Genomic DNA, 22,233 nt, shown 5'->3' with positions numbered 1-22,233 from the left:
CTAAGCCAATATCGCCACCTAGAGAAAGATGCATTCAAGGACAAAAAACCCAGAAGCAAACAAACTTTCCTTTATAAATGACATATAATTTGAGCCAAACATGAGTTTGCCTTTAGAACATTTTAGTAAAATTAAGGCACTGTTGGTTCCTGTAATTAATTATATTATATATCTCTATCTTAGGGCTCAGCAGGCAGAGAATTTAGTATAAATTGTCCTAATAACAGTGTTTACAGTCATCTCATGGAATATGTAAAGGACCCCCTCCCTGTATTTACCCTGTGGTCACTTCAACTCTTCAATGAAACTTAAAGCTTTGTGTCGTGGACTATCAGTATTCATATCTAACAAAGCATAACCAAAGTGATAAATTCTAATCTGAAAGAACAATCTGAAAAACAAATCCCTCCTTCATCAAACAGTGTAGTCCAGCTCCGCGTTCAGCTTTGTGTACATCTCATAGATGGCGTCTACGGTAGCGGTGTAGTTAACCAGGAAGTGACGCACATTCGCCAGACAGTCCTCCTCTTTCACTTCCTCTCCCTTTGACAAAGCCTTGAGGAAGTTTGACCTGTAGGGAGCTGCGATCAGCGCCGCCTGTAAAGCACAGGACCCAAACACACACACACACACACACACACACACACACACACACACACACCACAGTAATAAAATTAATTACAGTCCAGCTATTATGGAATTGCATTAAATGTTTCAGACTAAATGTACTCACGTTGAAAATCTTTTGAACAATCCAGCCGTGGTACCTCTTCAGCGCCTGCTCGTAGGCTTTGGTGACGTTGACCCGGATCAGGTTGGGGTTGCTCTCGTCCCGGTCCCCGTCGGCCAGGCTCTGCAGCAGGATCTGGATGAAACGGAGACCCCTGCGGGAGGGACGTTCAGCTGCAGCCGCTCAGCAGCTCACACCTCAACAAACGCCTCGCTTCTGGTGGGTTCTCACCTTTTGAGCCACATCAGCGCCAGCGTGGCGCCCACTTTGGGCCACTCGGCGCCGTGGGCTTCGCGCTCGGCCTCCAGGATGTCCTGCAGGGTCACGTACCTCCCAGGGTCCTTCACATACACCGCTCTAATTTTCTGGAAATTAATAATACATTAAAAGCCCAATTAGGTCAAAGCTCATATGGAGTAATTATAAACAGACATTTCTATACTTGCCGTTATGTTGCCGTTAATGTCTGATTTGATGATGGAAAACACTTTTGATCCCAGACAGTCTGAAAGAGACACAGACATTTGAGAGCAGAGCAATAAAATATGAATGACTTCATCACACGTCCCTGCTTGTGGCGGCCGTGGGGCTGAACGCGAACCGCACTGAAGTCACAATGAGTTCAATGACGCCTCTGTTGAACGAGCCAACAAAGAGTTTCTCTATAGGCAGCACAGCGTTAACCAGCGGCGGCGGCGGCGGCGTCACGGAGCCCCATGTGCGCGCGCGACTTCAGGTGGAGGTGGACTCACCGAAGAACGGGGGCAGGTGGGAGACGGCCTCCAGGAAGGACGCGGTGTGGACGGAGCGCTCCGGGGGCAGCTCCGGGAACTGGTTGTCCAGGAGGAGCGACATGCTGCGGCCGAGAAACACCGCGGGGAAGTGGCGGCGGCGGCGGCAACCCTCGGCCGGAGAGAACCCGGAACTGCGCTGCCGTGACGGCCCGCCCCCTTCCTCCTCCTCCTCCTCCTCCTCCTCAGCGCAGCCGAAGCCAACGTCGCACGGAGGTGTCGGTTCACGTAAACAGGACGACGACAACGGAGAGCGGAGGTACGAAGTCTACTTGATTATGCTTAAGGCAGGGACAGTGTTCAAGCAGAGGCGGCGGTCGGCTGCACGTGACCGAACCAGGGGGGGCTTATTACAAATAAATACAATAATATATTTGTTTTTATTAACTTGAGCTGGTTTGCTCACAAAATCAACATCACGCAGTTATTTTTGCATGGCACCAGCTGTTAAGTCAATTTTATGCAACGGATAAAGCTAATGAAGATGACAAAAAGGAAAATGAAAGTGATGGATCACGGGACAGGAGCCACTTTGACCCGCCTGCTTCCTCAGACCTGAATGAGGCAGCCGTTCAGTAATGATGATGATGATGATATTTGATTCTACAGCATGAGCTCACCTCTTTCCACCCCTGGTGCAGACGCGTGTGGCGACACGCCGGCCCCAGGTTCTACAGCAGTCACTCGGACTCTGGGCGCACATTTAACTTTATTACTGATTGTAAATCACGTCGCTACATGTTTGATCACAAACAGCATCGAACACACCGGAGGTACGGCACCACACTGAGCAAACAGACATCAGTAGTTGCCTACATGGAACTGCCAGCGGAGACGTCCCGAACCCCAGAACACAACAAGTTTTGCTGTTAGGACAAAAGCTTATGAAAATAAACACTGATATTTTGTTAGAGGTATGACATAGGGTTCATAAATAGAATAGCATTTGGATTATTCTGATAAAGAATTACATGGATACATACATCTTACATTTGCATAATACTATTAAAATTGATTTTACATAGACCACTGAGATCCCCCTTAGTGAGATCTCTCTCTCTCTCACACGCGCACGCGCGCACACACACACACACACACACACACACCATCAACTCATCAACGTGGGGACTTCCTATTGACATAACGCCTTCCCTAGCCCCTTACCCTAACTATCACAAATAGAAGCAGACGTCTAATCTTTGCTCTAATCCGAACCAAAACTCAATTCTAACCTCAGCTCTAAAATCACATCTTGACCCTCAAAAAAGCCTTCGGACCCGTGGAGACCTGCGAAGTGTCCCCACGTTGTCAAAATGTCCTCACCTTGATAGCAAAAACATGGTTTATGGTCCCCATGTCGGAGGAAAAACACGCACACACGCATGCATGCCTCTAAAACTATACAGCGCCAGATATTACTGATCTGGACGCATCGTCGACCAGCCTGGAGGGACTAAACTGTGAAATCACGTGTTGCTGCTAGATGGAATGAAAGTTTGCACAATGCTGCAACTCCTGGCTCATGCCCTAAATATACATTTCATCAATGTTTGCTCACTAAACAACCATCTGAACTGTAGGCAAGTGACATCACAGTGGTTTAAAATTAAAATACTGTCCATTGCATTCTAAATACACAATAGTCACTAAATTAGACTAAAGTTCATCTGTTCTGGTTCCTGATGCCAGGTATTCTGCACTGAGCTGGGGTCAGCCATGCCAGACCTGAGATCTGAGCGCGAGGAGCACAACTGATGACCTCTAGTGTCTAAGCTGAAGTACAAGTAAGAAAGATAAAATGGAGCTGGCTCAAACACACACAGCATTTCATTTTTACAAACTGGGTGCATGAAATCTTCCTGTGAGGTAAAGAACGGTAACTAATTTTGTCTTGTATCTTTAAACATGTTAGTTTACATGTGTATTAACACACAATGTACAAAAACAAAATAAATAAGGTTGTGATTGACCCATATTTTTTGCATGATACATATATTTTCTACAAGTCAAGGAATGTATGTGTATGAAACAATAACACTGATTAAACTGAAATGAACAACATCACTGATAATATCAGTTTTGGGTGAATTAGAAATGTCTTTTGGTTTTAGTTTTTAGTTGTTGTTTTCTTTGGTTGTCACAGTGACGAGCTGCTTGGCAGCTTTGGCAATGTCATAGGCGCACTGGATGACCTGCTGGGTGACCAGCTGGATGTCCACCGGGCAGGGGCTGTGCTCCACAGCCTTCTGGCACTCCCCATGCAGTCGGCTGGCGCTGGACGTGAGCAGGCACAGGGACCCTCGGACGGTCTCTGAGGACGGCCTCTGTGGGGGAAGGTAGGGATGACAGACTTGACAAAGGGCTGACGCGACAACGCCCATAAATTCAAATCTCATTATGGTCAGTTTGGCCCATGGGCACTTTTGTTAGCAAACATAAAACAAAGTAATCCTATAAAGACTTATTTATTTAGATTCCCTCTGGATGCTTTCAAACAAACAACAAATCCTGTAATTACTCAGGGGAGGGACACCCGGCTTTTGTCAGGAGTCATCTTACCTTGGGAAACAGTGCGGCCATCTCTTTCACAGCCACACAGATCCTTTCAGAACAAGGCAGGTAGCTGGGTGAGATAAAGAGAAAGGCCTGAATGGGCGATCAAACACTCCTGGGCCATACAGGGATATGATGATACACATTGTTTGCAAGGAACCTCTAAAAGAACAGCCTGAGGTCAAACTGCATCTGCTGACAGCAAATACAGTACACAGCACGTCAGTCACATTATTCTGAAAACGTCTCCTGCTTGCTCAAAAACACACGTTTTAATTACTGACAAAACAGTGAGGTACTCATGCTTACGGTCCTACTCTGTGCAAAGTCAAAAGTCTGGGTTTAAAAAGCTAAATGTGTCACGTTTCTGTAAAAATTTGTTTTAAGGCAAAATTGTGACACCTGCTGGTCCAAACCCTCACACTGCATCTGTGTCACACCAGTACCAAGATTAATAAAGCGGTTTATCGTTCAACAAAGCTTGCACAAGCTAATATGCACAATTTTATATGAGTGGGGTTAAAGTTTAATTTGTTCACTTCACTTCACACTTCATTGTTTCTGCTGAAGTGAGCATCTCACCAGTTAGCGGATGGATGACACAGCATGTAACATCACTATTGTTCACAATACTGAAGTGCTTGTGACAGTAGATGCTACTATTCTCCTTGACCTCTATACACACACATTAACAAATAGTAACACCACAGACCATTATTGCAGGGTTAAATGCAGAAATCATGGCCCATCCCAGCCACAGTGGATTTGGTAGGTCACAGAAGAACATGTGATCATGCGGTATTTGTTTCCTGTCAGCTGCATTAGACGACCCAAGGCCTGCCCCCTGCAGACACAGTTTCTAGGACACGGTGACAAAGACCTCTGAGCGAGGCTCAGACCCAGTAAAAGCTTTGACATTTGGACCACAGTTCAGCTAATCTTCTATATGTAACTGAATTTGCCTTGCGAGGCAAGTGTAAATCAGTGACCAGTTAACTGTCTCCAGTAAATAAAACCTGCAGAGCCCTGGGCCTTGTATGTAACCATAGCGACCCCCGACCTAGAAGCAGCAGAAACTGACCATTTAGCCTCTCTTGCCAGAATGAAATACAGACACCGCTAGCATATATACACAGTAGCCCACAAAAGGTCACACTGGCTTAAACCACATTACATTGACTGGAATCTCAATTTCAATCAACTTCAGATTTATTTGGGGTCTGATGAATGTAATTTGATTCACAGAACGTTAATTGATTAATTTGAAGTAGTACCTTTCATGTTTGGTCTCCTGGGCAGCTCTCTGAAGTTCCTGTATGTTCTTGATAATCTGCTCTGTTTTACAGATGACATCCTCAGTGCAGGGAAGGGTGGCATCCTCCTGACCCTCCTCATCTGGTTCCACAGCATCAGAGGCAGTGAGAGGGCTGCTGCAAATCCAAAAGCAACAATGATTCATTAACACTTATATATAGCATTTCCTGTGGTTAAGAAAGATGCTGCCTGGGTTGCAGTTGAGAAAATGTCTTCATATGTAGTTCTCTTTGAAGTCTCAACCAGATGGTGATCGCTCTCAGTTCCTGTCAGTCTAATTTTATACAGAAAACTACAAAGTTCTTACCCAGTGTCATTTTCAGAGTGGCTGGGTGTCGTGTCATACTCGTTCTCCATCATGGTGCTTTGTCCCTCCAGACTACAGCCCTACAGGGACAGCAGGAGAAAACCATCAGCCAATAAACCAGTGGATGATTACAGAAAAGGTTTTACAAGACCAACTGTAGCCAGGTACAAATCAGAATCATGCATTTCTGAAAACAAAGCCATGATCACACTTTTTTTAAAGCAGATAAGGATAAAAGGCAAATCAGGTCACTGTGATTATACACACTGCAGCATTTGAGATTAGTGCAGTAGATGCAAAGAGATCCTGAGATATAAGATAAGTTCAACTTTGATGCCTAATGAAACGTAAGCAGGTCCAGTTGAGTGTCTCTGTGGAAAAAAGAACGGTGTTCGGATGACTGAACTGTAGCAGAAACACTGTGGGTTGCTTGCATGCAGTCAGTTTGAAAGCACAGGTCAGGAGAGGGAAGACTGTAGAGTCAAGCAGGAGGACAGCTTTCACCATCCCCTGGAGCTGCCTCTCAACAGAGGGGAACATCAGTACTTAACCCTTCGAGATCTCTCGTCCCACGACCAGGACAGGGAGGAGGGGAAGGTAGGTAGGGACGAGGCAGCGGTCCCCAAAGGACCCCTCCCAATCTAGAAGGGGGTCAGACCAGGTTGAGCATACTCCAATGAGATGCAATGACTGAATGAATAACCGAAACCAGCCCCAAGCCAGGCATCATTATTTTGTCTTGGGAGGACAACCCAGAGGCACAACCCAGAGCTTACGTTAGTGGGGAAGGGTTGCAAAACCACTCCATCCTCATGCCGAGCATTTTCAGGTCGATGGGGGTACTGCCTCGGAGTCGAACCCGTCTCGTACATGGACATGGCGCGGCCTCCTCTGGGCTGCTGGCGACCAAAGGGGCCCTGCAGGTGTTGTTGTGTGGTCGGAGTCTGCCATCGAAGCGTTGTGTTTTCAGTCTGCAGGGAGTTTAGCTGTGGAGAGGAAAATCAGCTGTCAGTTCATCTCTAGGCGGGGCGACTGGCCAGACAATAACAAGGCAATCCTGCAGCCGAAAGGCAACTCCTCTCTGGAGTTCATTCTGTGTTGTTTAAGGGTTGGGACCTTGACATTGTATTGATAGCAACTCCGGAAGCAGGATCCTCTGAGATCCCACTGCAGAAATGGATGCCCTCTGCTGCACTAACCACACTAGAACCCGAGAAACACACAATCATTATATAAGTTCCAGAATTAAAGGATCAAATAATATGTTTGATAATATCTTAAGATTATGTTTGACCTGTGCAACCATGGAGGAAGCAGTACTGCTAAGGAGGAGGCAGTGCATGGCGTCAACGCTGACCGGCAGCCAAGCGCTGACAGAATGAAGAACAAATGGAGAAACTACCAAAAAACTGCAGCGTAGGTGACAAACCTTCTGGTGTTTTTTGAACATGATTTTCCACCCACGCTAATGTGCTTGTCCCAAAAGTAAACTTGTATACACAGCTTTACCTGTTGCTCCAGTGTTCATAGTGTACATAGCATAGCAATGATCTGTTGCTTAAACAGGAAGAACAGGAAGGTTTGGTAATAGGTCAAATCCAGGTGAGGTACTGATTGAACAGAACCTCTTAATTAACTCTTTATGAACGCTCACTGTTAAGAGATCAGGGGGAAAAAACTGAAACAAACCGCGTCCTGTTTTCTGTTTCACTGACCACCACAGCAGATTCCTGTGGTAATTGTTAATTGTCCCCACAAAACTTTCACCCATCCAGAAACACAGCTTTCTCGGAGCATGTTGTCAATGTGACATTTAAAATAAGAGCCTACGAAGAGAAACATTCAGTCCAGTTCCCACCTTGGTCTGCATCAACCGCAGCTCTTCACTGAGGTGACAGTTGACTTTAAGGAGCTGCTGTATTTTGGCTTCTGATGCAGTCAGGGCACTCTTCACTTCCATGAATTCCTGTACTGTGATTGGTCCATCAGAGAGGTCTGACGACTCTGAGCTCTGTGAGAAAAGTGTTGCACAGGATTCATTTGCACAGAAAATAAAGCAAGGTGAGGATTTAGGACATTAATTGCATATTAACCTTGGTCCTTCCATCATTGCAGTTATCTGCACAAGTAGCCTCTTGTACTGGATCTTCATCTGATGCAACGCTATCATAATCAGGCTGGTCATTGTCCTGGTTCTCACTGTTATGGCGACTGTCTGGTCCCTTCTGAAGGATCAGCTCCACATTCTCTGTAGGCAGAGCATCATAAACAATTAAACATGCTCACCTGCTGTGATGCAGGTGTTGAAATCAAACAGCTCTGAAGCAGATTTCATTTACTGAATCTAAATACTGAGACTTGCTCCTTATCATATTCCAGGTCTACTTTAAATTGGATGACAAACCTTTGAGACTTTCACAGGAGTTTCCCCACTGCCGTAGCTTAGCATCACTTAGAATATCAATAACTAGGGTGGCAAATTCATGAGCACTAAACCGAGCCAACTTCTGACGACCCTGACGAAATAAAAAAAAAAGGAGGAAATTATTATTATTTTTTTTTAAATATATATATACACACACTCAGGACCACTTGCCTGGTTTCTGGTAGATGAATACTCTGGATTGACGGGCAGAAAAGGTACAACTGTGGTGTCAGTTACAAGTGTGCTGTGGTTCTGAGTGGTCAAACACACTAAAGCAAAAAATATATAAAAAGTTACATGTAAAGGTGATATTTATATAACAAAAATATGACATAAGCAATATAAGCTGAATTATATACTGCTTTAGAATTCTTAGAATATTACCTGCATCTGTTTCTCTTCTGTCAACTTCATCATAAACATCCATGGCAAGTTCTTCAAACTGATGGTTACTTAACTACAACAGAAATAAAATACAGTTAATGTTCACTTCTGAAAACGAGAATAGAATCTACAACACACATTAAAAGATGAAAAACATTCATCTCACCGACTGCAGCTTCTTCTTTGCAGCTTTTGCAAACTCTGACAAATCCAGACTACTTTGGACAAAAACAATGACACATTTATGTCTCTGCTTTCAAAACAAAGAGACGTGATGGAAGAGGTGACAAACATACTTACTTATTTCTAATCCATCCATTTAAGCAAAGAGAAAAATTGGATTTTCATAATGTAAATGTCTCCAATACAAAATAATAAAGTATGAAAGTGTCAAATAAAGAAGCTATTACCTGTCTGCCATCTGTGGAATTATGAAGTGTTGTCCATTTCTGTGATCTACAACACGACCGGAACACAAAATTAAGATATGTTCGGTTATTAGATATATCAGATGCAGTACAACGCCTGCACTGTACTTACCGGGTCTTCTACCACAAAGGTAGAATGTTAATCGGTCAGTGAGTTCATACTGGATCTCCACCAGCCTCTCCGCCAGCTCCTGATGCCCAGCTTGTCTGCGCATTTCAGAAATACAAGGAAACGTCTCAGATGGAACGCTGAGAAGAAGGACGCTAAAAATGTGTGTGGATGTCACTAAAGCAAATTTGTCCTTCCAACATAATGAATGTAGATCAATAGGAAAACTGATAAGACATGAACACTGGCTCCATCTAATTTATTTCTGCCTTTGTTTCAACTTCTGCTAAGCTGTTCAAGCTGAGTCAGCTGGCATTAACACTCAACAATGTTTCCTTCCTCTTGTGCTCAGTTAGTCATTCCCTTATTAGATTAACCAGACACTGACATGATGCCACTAGAGTCTGTGTCTTGTACTGAATGTAATGCAAGATATATTAGCCATAACTACTTTTTCTCTTGTCATCCAGTCAATGCTTAATACATAATTTGTTTTTACCCAGCACACATTTCCTGTGGCACCCACCAGTGCGCTGGGTCACATGTGAAGACCACAGCCACACTACACAGTAGTCAAACAGCCAATAATAGTAACAACTGTGGTGCTCTATTTAGAAGATCTAAGATAAAATAAGGGAAGTGTTTCAGTGTTGCTGCTCGTGTCTAAAGCATAATTTAGCGTGTGTTAAACACTGCTTTCTCATTGATTATGGTTACCTCGCATAATCAATGGGCGTCTTTCCACTGGAATCCAGGGCTCCAGGATCAGCTCCATAAACTGCCAACAGTTCTGCTTGTAATATTTGACCCGCTTTTGCAGCTATGTGTAGTGGAGTGTTCCCCTTCTCCTGTGGTTCCCCCAAGAATGATGACAGAGTGATAAATTACAAATATATCAACTTAAAAAAAAAACTAAAAACATTTGCTTATTTTATTGGACTCACTGGATGGAAGAAGTTGGCCTGTGCTCCCAAAGACAAGAGCCTAAGGCAGGTCTCCAGGTTTCCGGTCCGAACACTGGAATGGAGTTGCTGAAAGAGAGTTGAATTATTGTGTAATAGACACAGTTGGAAAAGCCCGAGTTAAAGTAAATACTTGCGACGATAAGGCCTTTTTTTTTACCTTGCTGAGGTCTTTGGCGGTTACACTATCATCATCACGGCAAGGCATCCGATGGACGTAAGCCAACATCTGATATTTGGCCTTGATAAACTCTGTCTTGTTAGGACTGAAAACAATAATAATAATGTATAATAAATCTATATTATTACACATCAAGAAACGTTAAATTCATATGCATGTTCTGGACTATAAATAGTTCCATTAGTGCATATACCAGTAAAGTATTTTCGTGTTCAACATGAACCGAGTTCATGTTCTGTTTTCAGAACATGAACTCAGTTCACATGGTTTCACAAAAGGCCTTTAGAAACTTCCTGCACTACACTCATGAAATCTTTCTCTAGTTCTGTTCAAGGCTTACTCTGCCTGTTGTCTGATAGTGACTGAACACATTTGCTCTGATTGTGACGGTCAGACTGAAAACGGTTGTGTTTGACTGTGGCTGACTGTTTATATTACCAGACAGACACCAGACCAACTCTATTTATACCTGGCAGTGGATGTGGGGACTACATCACATAAGTCTTCACAGAGACAGCACTCTGCAGGTTAAAAAGTGTTCACAGTAAAGTAAGTAAGTAAACCCTTTAAGATTTAAGCTCAAAAATCATTCTGAGTTCCTGGAATTAGTCATCCACGGTATTTGCCTTCTCTGCTGTGACTCTCGTCCATGGGAGAAAAGGCCAACAACAAATGTTCACTGAGTTTACCCATGAAAATCAATTTTATTGTCAATAGAGGTTCATAGAAAAAAAGCAAGCGAGCAAAACAAGAGCAACACTGTCACATCGAATCTCTTGGAAGCACTTACTGAACTCGGTCTTGGGGGTTCGCTTTACGTTTCCCACTCACTGATGAGGAAGGATCCAGGAGGCTGTGCTCCCATATGGAATTAGCTCCATTGCCATACAACGTCTGGACCATCTAAAAAAAACAAAGTATGGGGAGTTAACAGTAAGCCTGTGACACCATCGCATTGTGAACAAATCCTAATCTATCCACATTCTCCACATATGTGTAAATGGATGAGAATGTGGGAGTCGTGTCCGTGCGCTCCCACCTGTAACTGGGAGGGGGGCCATGGGGAATGAGTCAAATGCCGGACCTGGGAGCTGTGTCGGCCCAGACCTCGATGGATGCTGCAGCACTCATCGCAGATCAGCACGCCCCTGTTAACGGAGGCCCAGCGAGGCTCTGGAATAACACGAATAACGTGACAGTGAACGACCCGGGGATAAACCAACTATTTCCCGCACACAGCCGCAAACTGACGGATCCGAGGTGGTCCGGTGATTGTAGCGGACGAACGTGTTCGTGACCTCAAACACAGAATAAAATCGACATCACAACATACAGAATGACCGTTTGTCATCAGAGAGGTGTGAAGTTTGTTATTTAAGCCAACCCGGAGCAAACGTTAGAGCAGAGTTACTACATTGGAAAAGACATGTCAGTGTTGAACGACCACACAGCAAAACGTTACTTTAACTCATGTTCAACCCAAAGACCAGTACGAAAATCCTTAAGGCGAAGATCTGGCTAATTCTTCGGGCGTTCTGCTCCTGGCTAGCTAACTGAGCGTAAGTTATAATGGGGGCTAGCTGGTTAGCTCGCAGGCTAACGGCGCTAGCTGCGCTGACGTCCTACCCGGGGAGCTGCAATCAGCGCAGACCTCTCTGCTTCGCACTCGCTTTGACATCCCTCGCCGGATCGCCCTCGAACTGGACGCAGGAACGCGAATATGGGCGAGAGGCGCCGCGCCACAGCGGAACAAAGGCGAGCGAGAGGAACACGCCGCGGCAGGCTGCGCGTAGGTTAGCGCTTCTCGCGGAGACGGCGGCTGCTGCCCGTTCGCCCTCCCTGCCGTTGAACAAAGCGGTGTCTCATTCCAACACTCACGCCGCCTCCCCCCTGCGTCCTCGCCTGCTTCCTTCCTTCCTTGCCTCGCTTCCTTAGATGTATATCTGCTATACCACCCACAACTAGGGCCCGAGTGGGCGAAAATGCCGCGTGACTTCAGGGTATGTGATTCAGCCAGTGGCCTGTAGCCAATCAGAAACGGGAATAAAATTAAAAAATAAAGAATTTTATGAAGAAGTTATATTCTCTCCAACACTCATACGTCTACCTCTGGAGCTCAATGGGAGCACAAAAGACCATAAATATCGAGTTTATGTAGATTTTCAGTGCTCTCCTGAATTTCCACTTTGCGTCAAACCAACGCTAGAATCACCCGCGTTGGTGGCGATGGAAATACGTGTGCTTTGTCGCTATCGGCCCATCAGTGGAGAAAAGCCCTGCGGCCATCTGGACCCGTCTTGACCTGGTTAAGACTTCTTGACAAGCAGAATCTGCCTGTTCCTCACTAAGCTGCTGCAGTGGGGGTCCAATCAGCCACCTGGACCTTCTGAGGGGAACCAGCCAATGAAATCATTCGAACCTAAGCTTTATAACTGATGAATTCAAAGAATAAACCACATGAGTGTTTTACAACACACCGGCTTTTTTGTCATCATTTCCATTTACTCCTGTCATGTTTTGATGAATATTTTATTGGGGCACTGATTAATTAGGGCCCATTACGTGTAATCAGAGCAACCTCCAAAGGTCTCTGGCCTGTCTGCAAAAGAAAAGCAATGGAAAATATCACTTAAGCAAACTTTTGAGGAAGCCTAATGTCTCAAATGTGTATTTTATTGCAGCACAGGCTCACTGTGGTCATGAAATACACCTTCAAGTTCTGGGGGAGTGGACGATGCTTCTGCAGGTGCTGGGTTCTATGGCTTAATGTATAGGTTACTGTGACTTTAAAGGGGTGTTGGTTCGCTGAGAGGTAGCACATAGGTTTATTACAGTGGCCAAGATCGCGTCGTGCATCTCGGAGCCTTTCTACCTTGTGCCCAGTCCGGTCTCCGCTGCTCCTAAGACCTTCACCACCGCGCAGTGCTCGTCCTCCGCTCCACTACACCCAGCCCGCAACGATGGGAGGTACGGCCGCCGACGCTGTGTTCCCGTCGTGAGCCCGTCATCGCCTTCCTTTCCGACAGAGCATCTCCCGATCGTCGTATTTATTTAACGCGTGTGATGTTTTCTCTCGTCACAGAGGCCGAGACGCGCCAGAAACTGTTGCGCAATGTGAAGAAAGAGGTTTGTCACATTTCTATGTCCCTGCCGTGCTCGTCGCGTTTTTTTTTTTTCCTATTTGTTTACTGGCGCTGTGTCCGCGCGTGCGTGCGCGCGTGTGCTCGCGCGCGTGCGAGTGATGCTCACGGGCCTGTTCATGATGAAGTCCGTCCTTTATTTTTTCCCAATCAGCCTGGGTGCAATTAGTGTAACGCGTTGGAGTGCTGGCACACTGGCGTAAAACGATGATGACGACGATGGTGATGATGACGATAACAGGCTGGTGATGGCGGTGATGCTGATGATCCCTCCATCAGTGGATGAACATGTTTAGATGCCGCGCGCAGGTTGATTTTGGCTCTGTAGTTGTTTTTCTCACATCCCCAGCCGTAATCAGGGTAAAATGAGAATCCTCCGACACCACATTTAAATAAGCCTAAAGGTGTGACCTTGGAAACAGGTGCCGCTCGATCAGAGTAGTTCAGCCACCGCTAGGCCATTGTTTTGACTGATTTCTGAACTATTGGGGTTTAGAATAAGGAGATGAACGGCAGCATGCTGCAGACCCGTCCAGTGACTCCTCGGGGGGGTATGTTTTATTCATCGCTGTGAAAGCCGGGTACTTCCAGGCTTATCGTGCTGTGCTCCCCCTCACCTGTGACTCATTGCCTCTCTAACATTAGACTATGGTACCACATCCTGCTGCAAGGAGGTGCTTAACTGATGCAGATTCATAATAGATTCATTTGTTTTTCTTTGAATATGGAGCACTTTATGTATTGGTTTATTTAATAATTTCTTATTGATTTAATGAAGGAAACATGAGATGCAGAAATGACATCTATTGGCCAGCTTGACTCAACCAGCTGGGCAAAGATGTCTGGCCAGTCTGGAACGCCTGTGGCCGTTGCTTCTGGTTGATGCTGACTTTCTGTCACTTTGACAGAGCGATGGAGTCTTGTCTCACCGCGTGTCCCTCTCTTTTAGGTCAAACAAATTATGGAGGAGGCAGTGACGAGGAAATTCGTGCACGCAGACAGCAGTCACATCATATCCTTCTGTGGTAAATGTGCTGCGCCACGCCGGGTGCACCTACCAGTTCAAGTTGTGTCCATCCTCTTTCTCTCCATCAGCTGTTCCTCTTTCCTTCTACCGTGCATCCACATGTCACACACACAGTTTGTCACTCTGCGTTTGTCCTGACAGTGCAAAGTCACCCTGCTCAAGCAACGCAGTGCACTCAAATGACTTCCTTTCATGATGCTATTAATGTATATTTCATATTTAAGCTGGGTGGACATGCGAAGGTGTTGATACTAACGAGAAGTGAGGCGTGTGTGATTCACATCCCTCATATCCTAGCAACAGTCCAACAGCGCTGAGCAGATTTCAGTCTATTTCTGCTTGTGCCACCTGTCATTGCCTTTCACCTGTTTTCATAAATAATGTCACGACTGAAAGCTGCCAAAAGTTGTATTTTGGTCGGATATAACGAAAAGACAGACTTGATAACAATGCTCTGTGCTTGTGCGTAGCTGTGGTGGAGGCCTGCGTGCTCCACGGGCTGAAGCGGCGGATCGCAGGCCTGCTGTGCAGCAACAAGGTGGCGGCTCTGTTCATGAAAGTGGCCAAAAGCTTCCCGCCTGCCGAGGAACTCTGCCAGAAGGTCCAGGAGCTGGAGCAGCTCATCGAGAGCAGGTGAAACATTAACTTGTCCCAGCGAGAGGATGCCTGCTCTTCCATATACGTTCAAACATATCTGATTTCATCTTTTGCTTTTTTAGCAAGCAGAACAATTATTCCCTGAGCAGTGACCGCAGTCGACAGGCTAAGCTGGCCAACCTCCCTCCTCAGGCTCTGAAACACCTGTGGGTCAGAACTGCGCTGATGGAGAAGCTCCTGGACAAGATTGTCCTGTACTTAGTAGAGAACAGCAGGTGCTGACATACGCTCAGTATAATTCTTATTAGCGCCATAAAAGAAAGACGGTCTGAGGGTGGTTTCCGTTTCCTTGTACATCCCATCTCAAAGCATTCTGAATCTCCCTGCAGTGCCTTCTATGAGAAAGAAGCCATGCTGCTGGATCCTGTGGACGGACCCATTCTCGCCTCTCTGTTGGGTATGTTTATATATAGTAAGCTCAGAATCTGGGGTCCGTTTTACTTCAAGTCATGTATCGCTGTGTACAGTTGGCCCCTGTGCTTTGGAATACACCAAAGTCAAGACCTCCGACCACTACTGGACGGATCCTTCAGCGGACGAGCTCGTTCAGAGGCATCGCATCCACAGTGGCCACTGTCGGCAGGATTCTCCCTCCAGGAGGCCTGCTCTGGTGAGGCCTCCGAACAGAAGCTCTGCGCTACAACGTCCAATGTGCAGTACTTCATGTTTCTCTCATCAGATCCAGAAGCGACAGTCTAGCGGCAGCATGGACGATCGTCCCCTCATGTGGGCCAGGGAGTACGTCGAGTCCCTCCACCAAAACTCCAGAGCCACTCTTCTGTTTGGGAAGAACAATGTGCTGGTGCAGCCAGTACGTGTCTCACTGTCACAGCATTAATGTGATACTAGTTCCAGTTTTACATTCAGTCAGATGGAGATGTGAGCTCTCTCGCTCCTCTGCCTGCAGAGAGATGACATGGAGGCCATCCCAGGGTACCTTTCTCTACACCAGACTGCAGATGTTATGACGCTGAAATGGACGCCCAATCAGCTGATGAACGGCAACGTGGGGGAACTGGACTCAGAGAAAAGGTCGGCTCGACTGTTCGATGCCAACTTAGCAACAATAACACATTCTGGTTCTAACACTCGCCTCAACGTCCTTCCAGTGTTTACTGGGACTATGCTATGACCATTCGTTTGGAGGAGATCGTGTATCTCCACTGTCATCAGCAAGGTACGTTAATGCCCACGTAAACGTTTTACATGCCCAGAAGTGGAGATCAAGTTATTTATGGGTCTTCCGTTGTGTTGATCCAGTGAACAGCGGTGGGACAGTGGTTCTGGTGAGCCAGGACGGGATCCAGAGACCTCCTCTGCATTTCCCCAAAGGAGGCCACCTCCTCCAGTTCCTCACCTGCCTGGAGACTGGGCTGCTGCCTCACGGACAGCTGGACCCGCCTCTCTGGAATCAGCGAGGGAAGGTCAGCCTCAGCTGCTGACATTAAAAACGTCCTCGGTGCTTCGGAGGAAGGCGAGGTTCACCAAGAATGCGAAGGAATTCTTGCGCAATTTAGCTACACTTGTGTTTCTATTCATAGGGAAAAGTTTTCCCCAAACTGCGAAGGAGAAGTCCTCACGGCTCATGCGACTCAGTATCAGATAAGGAAGATGATGAAGCAACCGATTATGTGTTTCGGATCCTCTTTCCTGGAAATCAGATGGAGTTTAGTAAGTGCCTTCAACCTGTCTCCTTGAGCTAATCTGATGGAGAATAATAACAGATTACATCAGTGATTATACTGTGATCATAATACTGATACAGACTACACAACTTCAGTTAGATAAGCCAATAGCAGCGATGCTAACATTAAGAGCGGTCATGCTGTGCAGTGGCTCTGGAGCTGATGGACCAGGGTGTCAACCTGTGGCAGCCGACCCCTCGGAAGTCCTCCTGCTCCTCCTGCTCCCAGAACGGCTCGTCCGATGGCTCTCTGCCAAACGGCTGTAATCAAGAACGGTAAGTTTTTCCCTGTCTGAGTAACAAAGATCATGTTCAGGTGAATTCACTCTGAGTGCATCTGTTTCACTCTATCAGAGCTCCCTTAAAGCTGCTTTGTGACACCATGAAGTACCAGATAATCTCCCGCGCATTCTATGGATGTGAGTACACGTCGTTACCCGTGTTTTATGTGGATGTAGTTTCACTGCGGCTTTCGGGCTTCCTCCGCAGGGCTCGCGTACTGCCGGCATCTGTCCACGGTTCGCACCCACCTCTCTGCTCTGGTCAACACCTCCATCGTCGATCCTGACGTGCCCGGAGACGCTCGCGCCGGCCTTTCTGTCGAGGTCTGGGACAGGATCCTGAAGGACAGCGCCGTAAGATTCCAACCTCCTTCACCTCCATCTCCTCTTTAGTGTGTGAAATCAGTGTGAGTTGATCCAAACCTTCTCGTTAGGCCTATGAGGAACAGGAGATATACAGACTTGTGTACTTTGGGGGCGTGGCTCCTTCCCTTCGCAAAGAAGTCTGGCCCTTCTTGTTGGGACACTACCAGTTCACCACGACGGAGACATCCAGGCGCGAGGTACCTATGTGTGTGGATCAGCAGACTTTAGGGGCCACTGACGGGACAGTTATTGACACGAGGCTTGGTTCAGATTGATGAGCAGATGCAGATCGTGTACGAGCAGACCATGAAGGAGTGGCAGGGGTGCGAAGCCATCGTCCAGGAGAGGGAGCGAGAGAAGCACGCCGAGGCCCTGGCCAGATGTCTGTCAGGAGCCAGCGTGGAGAGGGGGCCGGTGCAGCGCGACTCCACCATCAGCACAGACGTGAGCTTGACGTTCCAGCACCAAATGGTCCCAATTGTGTGAGCGCGGCCCTTAACAGATGTGGCTTTTTCCAACTCCAGTCGTCGCTCAGCTGCAGCTCAGACCATCAGAACGCGAACTCGCAAAGCGACTCCAGCGGCAGCGTGCAGGTAGCGTCGATGAACCATGTGCCCTCAGTGATCCTGGTCACTACTGGCTTCCCTGTCCTTTGTTTTCCAGGTATTTGGATCGGTTGAGACAGCTGATCAGGCTGAGGTTGAGCTCAGGCCTGTAAAAGAAGAAGCACAGCCCAGTAGTCCAGTGAAGGACATCCCCAGTGACGCCACAGGTCCTCAGCAACCTTCAACCTGCCCAGATCTCTCAAATCCACATCCAGCCTCAGAAAACCCTCCAGCCCCTCTGTCAGACGCACCTGTTGAATCTATGACCCCGCAGCCGTCAGTCAAGGCGTCAGAGACAGAGGACATGGAGACCGTTTCAGAGGGTGACTTACTCGAGGGAACTGCAGGGATTAAGCCAAAGGAAACGTCTGCAACTGAGGACAGACCTTTGGTCCAAGACACAGATCAGGCGACGACTGAGGCGTCTAAGGCTGTAGATGCCAGCATGAGCTTGAGATCTGCCCCAGAGACCACTAATGTGCTAACGCTAGAAACAGAGATTCATAACGAATACTTCCAAGCACCTCCACTTGGGCAAATCCTCACGTTTCAAGCACACAAGAGCAAAGACCTGGAAGCGGAGCCTTTATGTGCCGCTACAACAAGCAGTGATGCCAATCAAGCAACTGAGCAGAACCCAAACGTCTCAGAAATGAACCCGCACCAAGTGGTCGAGGAAGCGAAGGAGGCCGAGGCCCCCGCTTGCGACCCGGCTGAAGCCAAGAAGGACAAAAGCGCAGAGACTCCGTTCGACAAACCTGACTCCAACTCACCAGTCAGACAAGTCCTGAACGCCCTTCAGTCCGCGTCGCGGGGGAGCCTGTCGTTATCGTCCCACTCACGCCATTCGCCAGACACCGCCGACTCCGACGACTCCCCGTCCGCCCTGGAGATGGAGGACATCCCTGCAGGCATAACGTGCGTGACCTCCGAGGACGTCAAGGCCAGGCCCCTGGCGGGCCTCGCCGCGCCGCCCGCCTCCCTGTCGCGACGGGACAAGCCGGCGCCCTCGGACCCGGCCTCGGACCCGGCCTCGGTCCACCATCTGGACACGCCGTGCAACACCAGCCCGGAGGGCACCGACCTGGGCCTCTCTGAGGAGGAGGCTGAGATGGAGAACGCGCTGGCTGAGCCCGAGTCTGCGGAGGTGGGAGGAGGCGCCAAGCAGGACGAATCCTCCGAAGAACAGACCTATTCCGTAAGCACCGATCCCGGCAGCCATAAAAGGCTCCCCTTTTACTCACACACACGCATTAACAGAAAAAAACCCGTTTTTATAGCAAGAAACTCTCGACATGTACCTGATCAACTTGCACCGGATCGACAAAGACGTCAGGCGTTGCGATAGGACATACTGGTACTTCACCCCTGACAACCTGGAGAAGCTGCGTAACATCATGTGCAGGTGAATGTGGTCCCGTGTGAAGTATCTGCTCCCCAGAACACAACAATGACACGCCTTCCTGTGTTTCTAGCTACGTGTGGCAGCATCTGGACACGGGCTACGTCCAGGGCATGTGTGACCTGCTGGCTCCCCTGCTGGTTATTCTGGACGACGGTCTGCCGTCTTCTCCGTCTCTGCATGTTTTCAGGTGAATTGATGGCTGAACCCGCTGTTAATGATGCGTGTGCTCTACCCAGAGGTCATGGCATTCAGCTGCTTCACCGAACTGATGAAGAGGATGAACCAGAACTTCCCCCACGGCGGCGCCATGGACTCTCACTTTGCCAACATGCGCTCTCTGATCCAGGTGTGTTCTCGGCGTGCACGCGGCGCTGAACACGCTGCAAAGTGACGCTGACATTTCCTTTGCATATTTCTAGATTCTGGACTCTGAGCTGTTTGAACTGATGCAACAGAACGGAGACTACACACACTTTTATTTCTGCTACCGCTGGTTCCTGCTAGACTTTAAACGCGGTGAGTTTCTATCTCATTGCTGTGATTAGAGCTTTTGCAGTAACATGTAGTACATTCTGGTTCGCTGCTGTCTTCCTGCACAGAAATGGTGTACGATGATGTGTTCTCCGTGTGGGAAACGATCTGGGCAGCCAAGTACACGTCCTCCGAGCACTTTGTGCTCTTCTTTGCTTTGGCCCTGGTGGAGACATACAGAGACATCATCCTGGAGAATAACATGGACTTCACAGACATCATCAAGTTCTTCAATGGTCAGATACAATATGATAAATCATTTTTATTATTATTCAATGCTAATTATTCTTTTTACAATGTGCCCTCAATCAAACATCATCACCGTTACTGTATCTCACTTAGTTCACGTTGTCTTTTCAGAAATGGCGGAGCGGCACAACGTTCCCCAGGTCATGATGATGGCTCGAGACTTGGTCCACAAAGTGCAGACGCTGATCGAAAACAAGTGATTCACAGTGCTGCTCGTCAACTCCCACAGATTCCTTGAGCTAAATTGTTTCTTGGTACTCACACAATCACACAACAGCCATGTGCTAAAGAGCAAAGACAATAATTAAATTCAATGAATGACAAATGTTGATTTAAATTATTTAGATAGTTGTATGACAACTTATCTCCACATTTCTTTCTATATGAATACATTTATTTTGTTATTGTTCACCTAGTGAATGTACCTTTGTTAAATATGCTTCAGGATGTCATTTATTTTGCCTTAAACTTTACTATTTTTTCAGGGATACAGGAACCAAATTCTTCACCGATGAATTTTAAATTACGCCTGCCACACTCACATATTGTGAAACGCTTGAATATCTTTTCTGCATTATCATTTGGCTTAAGTGCAGCTGCCATAGTTGAACATCTTGTGACGCGCTTGAATAGATTTCCGGTGGTTCCACATATTACGGACCCAGCTGTGCTCGTGTTTGGTCACTGGTGCGCTTCTCCACAGCCATTCCGAGGGCCGGTCGCGTTCCTCTGCTCCCGTTTGCCTCCGATGCACAAAAGCAGGGCGTCCAGACTGCACCTCTCGACTCTGCACGGTCTGGCATGATTGCACATGCTTTGCCTATAGTGTGTCACCAACCGCTCTCGCCAAACGTATGCGTGCCCTCCTCCGCTATGCATTAGTGTGATTCAGTCTGCCTAATCACTGGCTCCGCAGTTTAGCGTTTAATTTCTCTGCAAATGCTTCACTGCAGCCACGCACAGACTGTGATATCACAGACATCACACAATGTGACGGTTGATTTAAAAGTGGTGTTCAACCTTAAAAAACACACTTCCTCCTTTTGCAGGTTTGTGCCCGTCCTGAGCTGCTGATCTTGGTTGCCTTGTCTATAACGCGCTTCATAGTTGCTTCCATAAGTCAACACAAGGTTCCTGATGCAAGCTTTTCAGTTACCTCAGTAATTTTCTTGAAATTGCGACTCAACCACGTTTTATTGATTCCAGTAAAGCTAGTGTATGTACAGTAGGCGCTTCCCAGCTCCAGTAGCTTGCCGGCTTCTTGCATTCTTTCGTGTGGATAAAAGGGCGACGTACTCTACTCACCCAGTTGAGTCTGTCTGAGGAGCTCATGTCAGGTTTCCTCTTCAGTGAACATGTGAGTTTCTGTTCACTTTCCTCTTTACAACGCTGCTCAGACCACTTACAGAAGTGATCTTCTTAAAGCTCTTAACATGTTTTAAGCACCAGAAATATTAAATTTGAAGGGTCACTTCAGTGGTAGCTATTCAGTGGTATGTAGCCATGGATGTAATGTATGTTTGATATATGCACCCCAGGGTGTTCTGCCATCGACCCACTACAGTGGAAGGTTAATTTGGATTTGAAGTGTTAAACGTGAGCTATTAGAACATTTAATGTCGACATGTCCTGGAGATGTAATGAGTCTGATAGCTTGGCAGACATCGAAGTTTTAAAAACAGCTCTTTACATGAACACGTTTGTAGGGAAGAGGTTTCATTGGTGCCGTTCTCATTTATAAAACAGCCAAAGCACACTCACATCTGATCCACTGTGGCTTGAATTCCAGTGTTCGTCTCCACGTGAGCTTTGATAACATGCCTGAGTATTGCTGTTCCTGTAATGCTGTTTGTTGTCAGATTAACCGTATACGATGTGTTAAAAGCAAACTGACTTATTGTACAAAAATATAAGCGAGTCAATATTAATTAAATGCAATACAATGATATGGGCTTTGTCTCATTAAAAAGGAAAGCTAAAAATTATCTAGAAGCAACAAAGTACGCTATTGGAAATAAATATATTTTTAATTTTTGTCTTCTCAAATGTTCTCTCAGTATATTAATTTATTGTGTATTAAAAATATATTTTGCATTTGCGTGTT

At 46.8% G+C, this 22,233-nt stretch overlaps 3 protein-coding genes across 8 annotated transcripts; 1 reads left to right on the top strand and 2 right to left on the bottom strand.

Annotated features, from left to right (window-relative positions):
- Positions 1–49: 49 nt before the first annotated feature.
- On the bottom strand, positions 50–1,773 carry LOC114867089 (glycolipid transfer protein-like). Its single transcript, XM_029169430.3, has 5 exons — positions 1,483–1,773; positions 1,177–1,235; positions 962–1,095; positions 734–884; positions 50–597 (listed from the first exon to the last, which is right to left on the bottom strand). Exons 1-5 carry the CDS (start codon positions 1,583–1,585, stop codon positions 415–417), a joined length of 630 nt encoding a protein of 209 aa, XP_029025263.1. The 5' UTR covers positions 1,586–1,773; the 3' UTR covers positions 50–414.
- A 438-nt stretch (positions 1,774–2,211) lies between these two features.
- On the bottom strand, positions 2,212–13,173 carry LOC114867082 (ARF GTPase-activating protein GIT2-like). Of its 4 annotated transcripts, none has more exons than XM_055513654.1 (20): positions 13,057–13,173; positions 11,224–11,357; positions 10,975–11,087; positions 10,164–10,269; positions 9,986–10,072; positions 9,759–9,889; positions 9,045–9,139; positions 8,915–8,960; positions 8,671–8,722; positions 8,505–8,577; positions 8,292–8,389; positions 8,100–8,211; positions 7,789–7,943; positions 7,554–7,706; positions 6,472–6,681; positions 6,247–6,336; positions 5,696–5,775; positions 5,349–5,504; positions 4,081–4,144; positions 2,212–3,845 (listed from the first exon to the last, which is right to left on the bottom strand). In XM_055513654.1, the coding sequence occupies exons 3-20, from the start codon at positions 11,085–11,087 to the stop codon at positions 3,636–3,638; spliced, it is 2,031 nt and encodes a 676-aa protein (XP_055369629.1). In that variant the 5' UTR covers positions 11,224–11,357; positions 13,057–13,173; the 3' UTR covers positions 2,212–3,635. The 4 variants fall into 4 exon arrangements, with proteins under 4 accessions (XP_055369629.1, XP_029025250.1, XP_029025251.1 ...); XM_029169417.3 differs by lacking the exon at positions 13,057–13,173 and adding an exon at positions 11,811–12,056; XM_029169418.3 differs by lacking the exon at positions 13,057–13,173 and adding an exon at positions 11,811–12,056 and having other exon boundaries at positions 8,671–8,719.
- Positions 13,018–22,223, top strand: sgsm1b (small G protein signaling modulator 1b). 3 transcript variants are annotated; one of them, XM_029169414.3, is made up of 25 exons: positions 13,018–13,151; positions 13,267–13,310; positions 14,274–14,349; positions 14,822–14,984; positions 15,071–15,223; positions 15,338–15,405; positions 15,476–15,618; positions 15,688–15,819; positions 15,916–16,040; positions 16,118–16,185; positions 16,269–16,432; positions 16,550–16,679; positions 16,842–16,968; positions 17,047–17,111; positions 17,182–17,327; positions 17,408–17,536; positions 17,610–17,783; positions 17,864–17,932; positions 18,003–19,142; positions 19,225–19,349; positions 19,420–19,502; positions 19,586–19,695; positions 19,769–19,865; positions 19,949–20,116; positions 20,241–22,223. In XM_029169414.3, exons 1-25 carry the CDS (start codon positions 13,145–13,147, stop codon positions 20,327–20,329), a joined length of 3,795 nt encoding a protein of 1,264 aa, XP_029025247.1. In that variant the 5' UTR covers positions 13,018–13,144; the 3' UTR covers positions 20,330–22,223. The 3 variants fall into 3 exon arrangements, with proteins under 3 accessions (XP_029025247.1, XP_029025246.1, XP_029025245.1); XM_029169413.3 differs by lacking the exon at positions 13,018–13,151 and having other exon boundaries at positions 13,183–13,310; positions 15,694–15,819; XM_029169412.3 differs by lacking the exon at positions 13,018–13,151 and having other exon boundaries at positions 13,183–13,310.
- Positions 22,224–22,233: the final 10 nt, after the last annotated feature.

Source organism: Betta splendens, chromosome 12, assembly GCF_900634795.4.
Source record: "Betta splendens chromosome 12, fBetSpl5.4, whole genome shotgun sequence".
In the NCBI taxonomy this organism is placed as follows: domain Eukaryota; kingdom Metazoa; phylum Chordata; class Actinopteri; order Anabantiformes; family Osphronemidae; genus Betta; species Betta splendens.
Note: the sequence above shows the minus strand (reverse complement) of the source record. Positions and strands in the feature narration are given on the sequence as shown.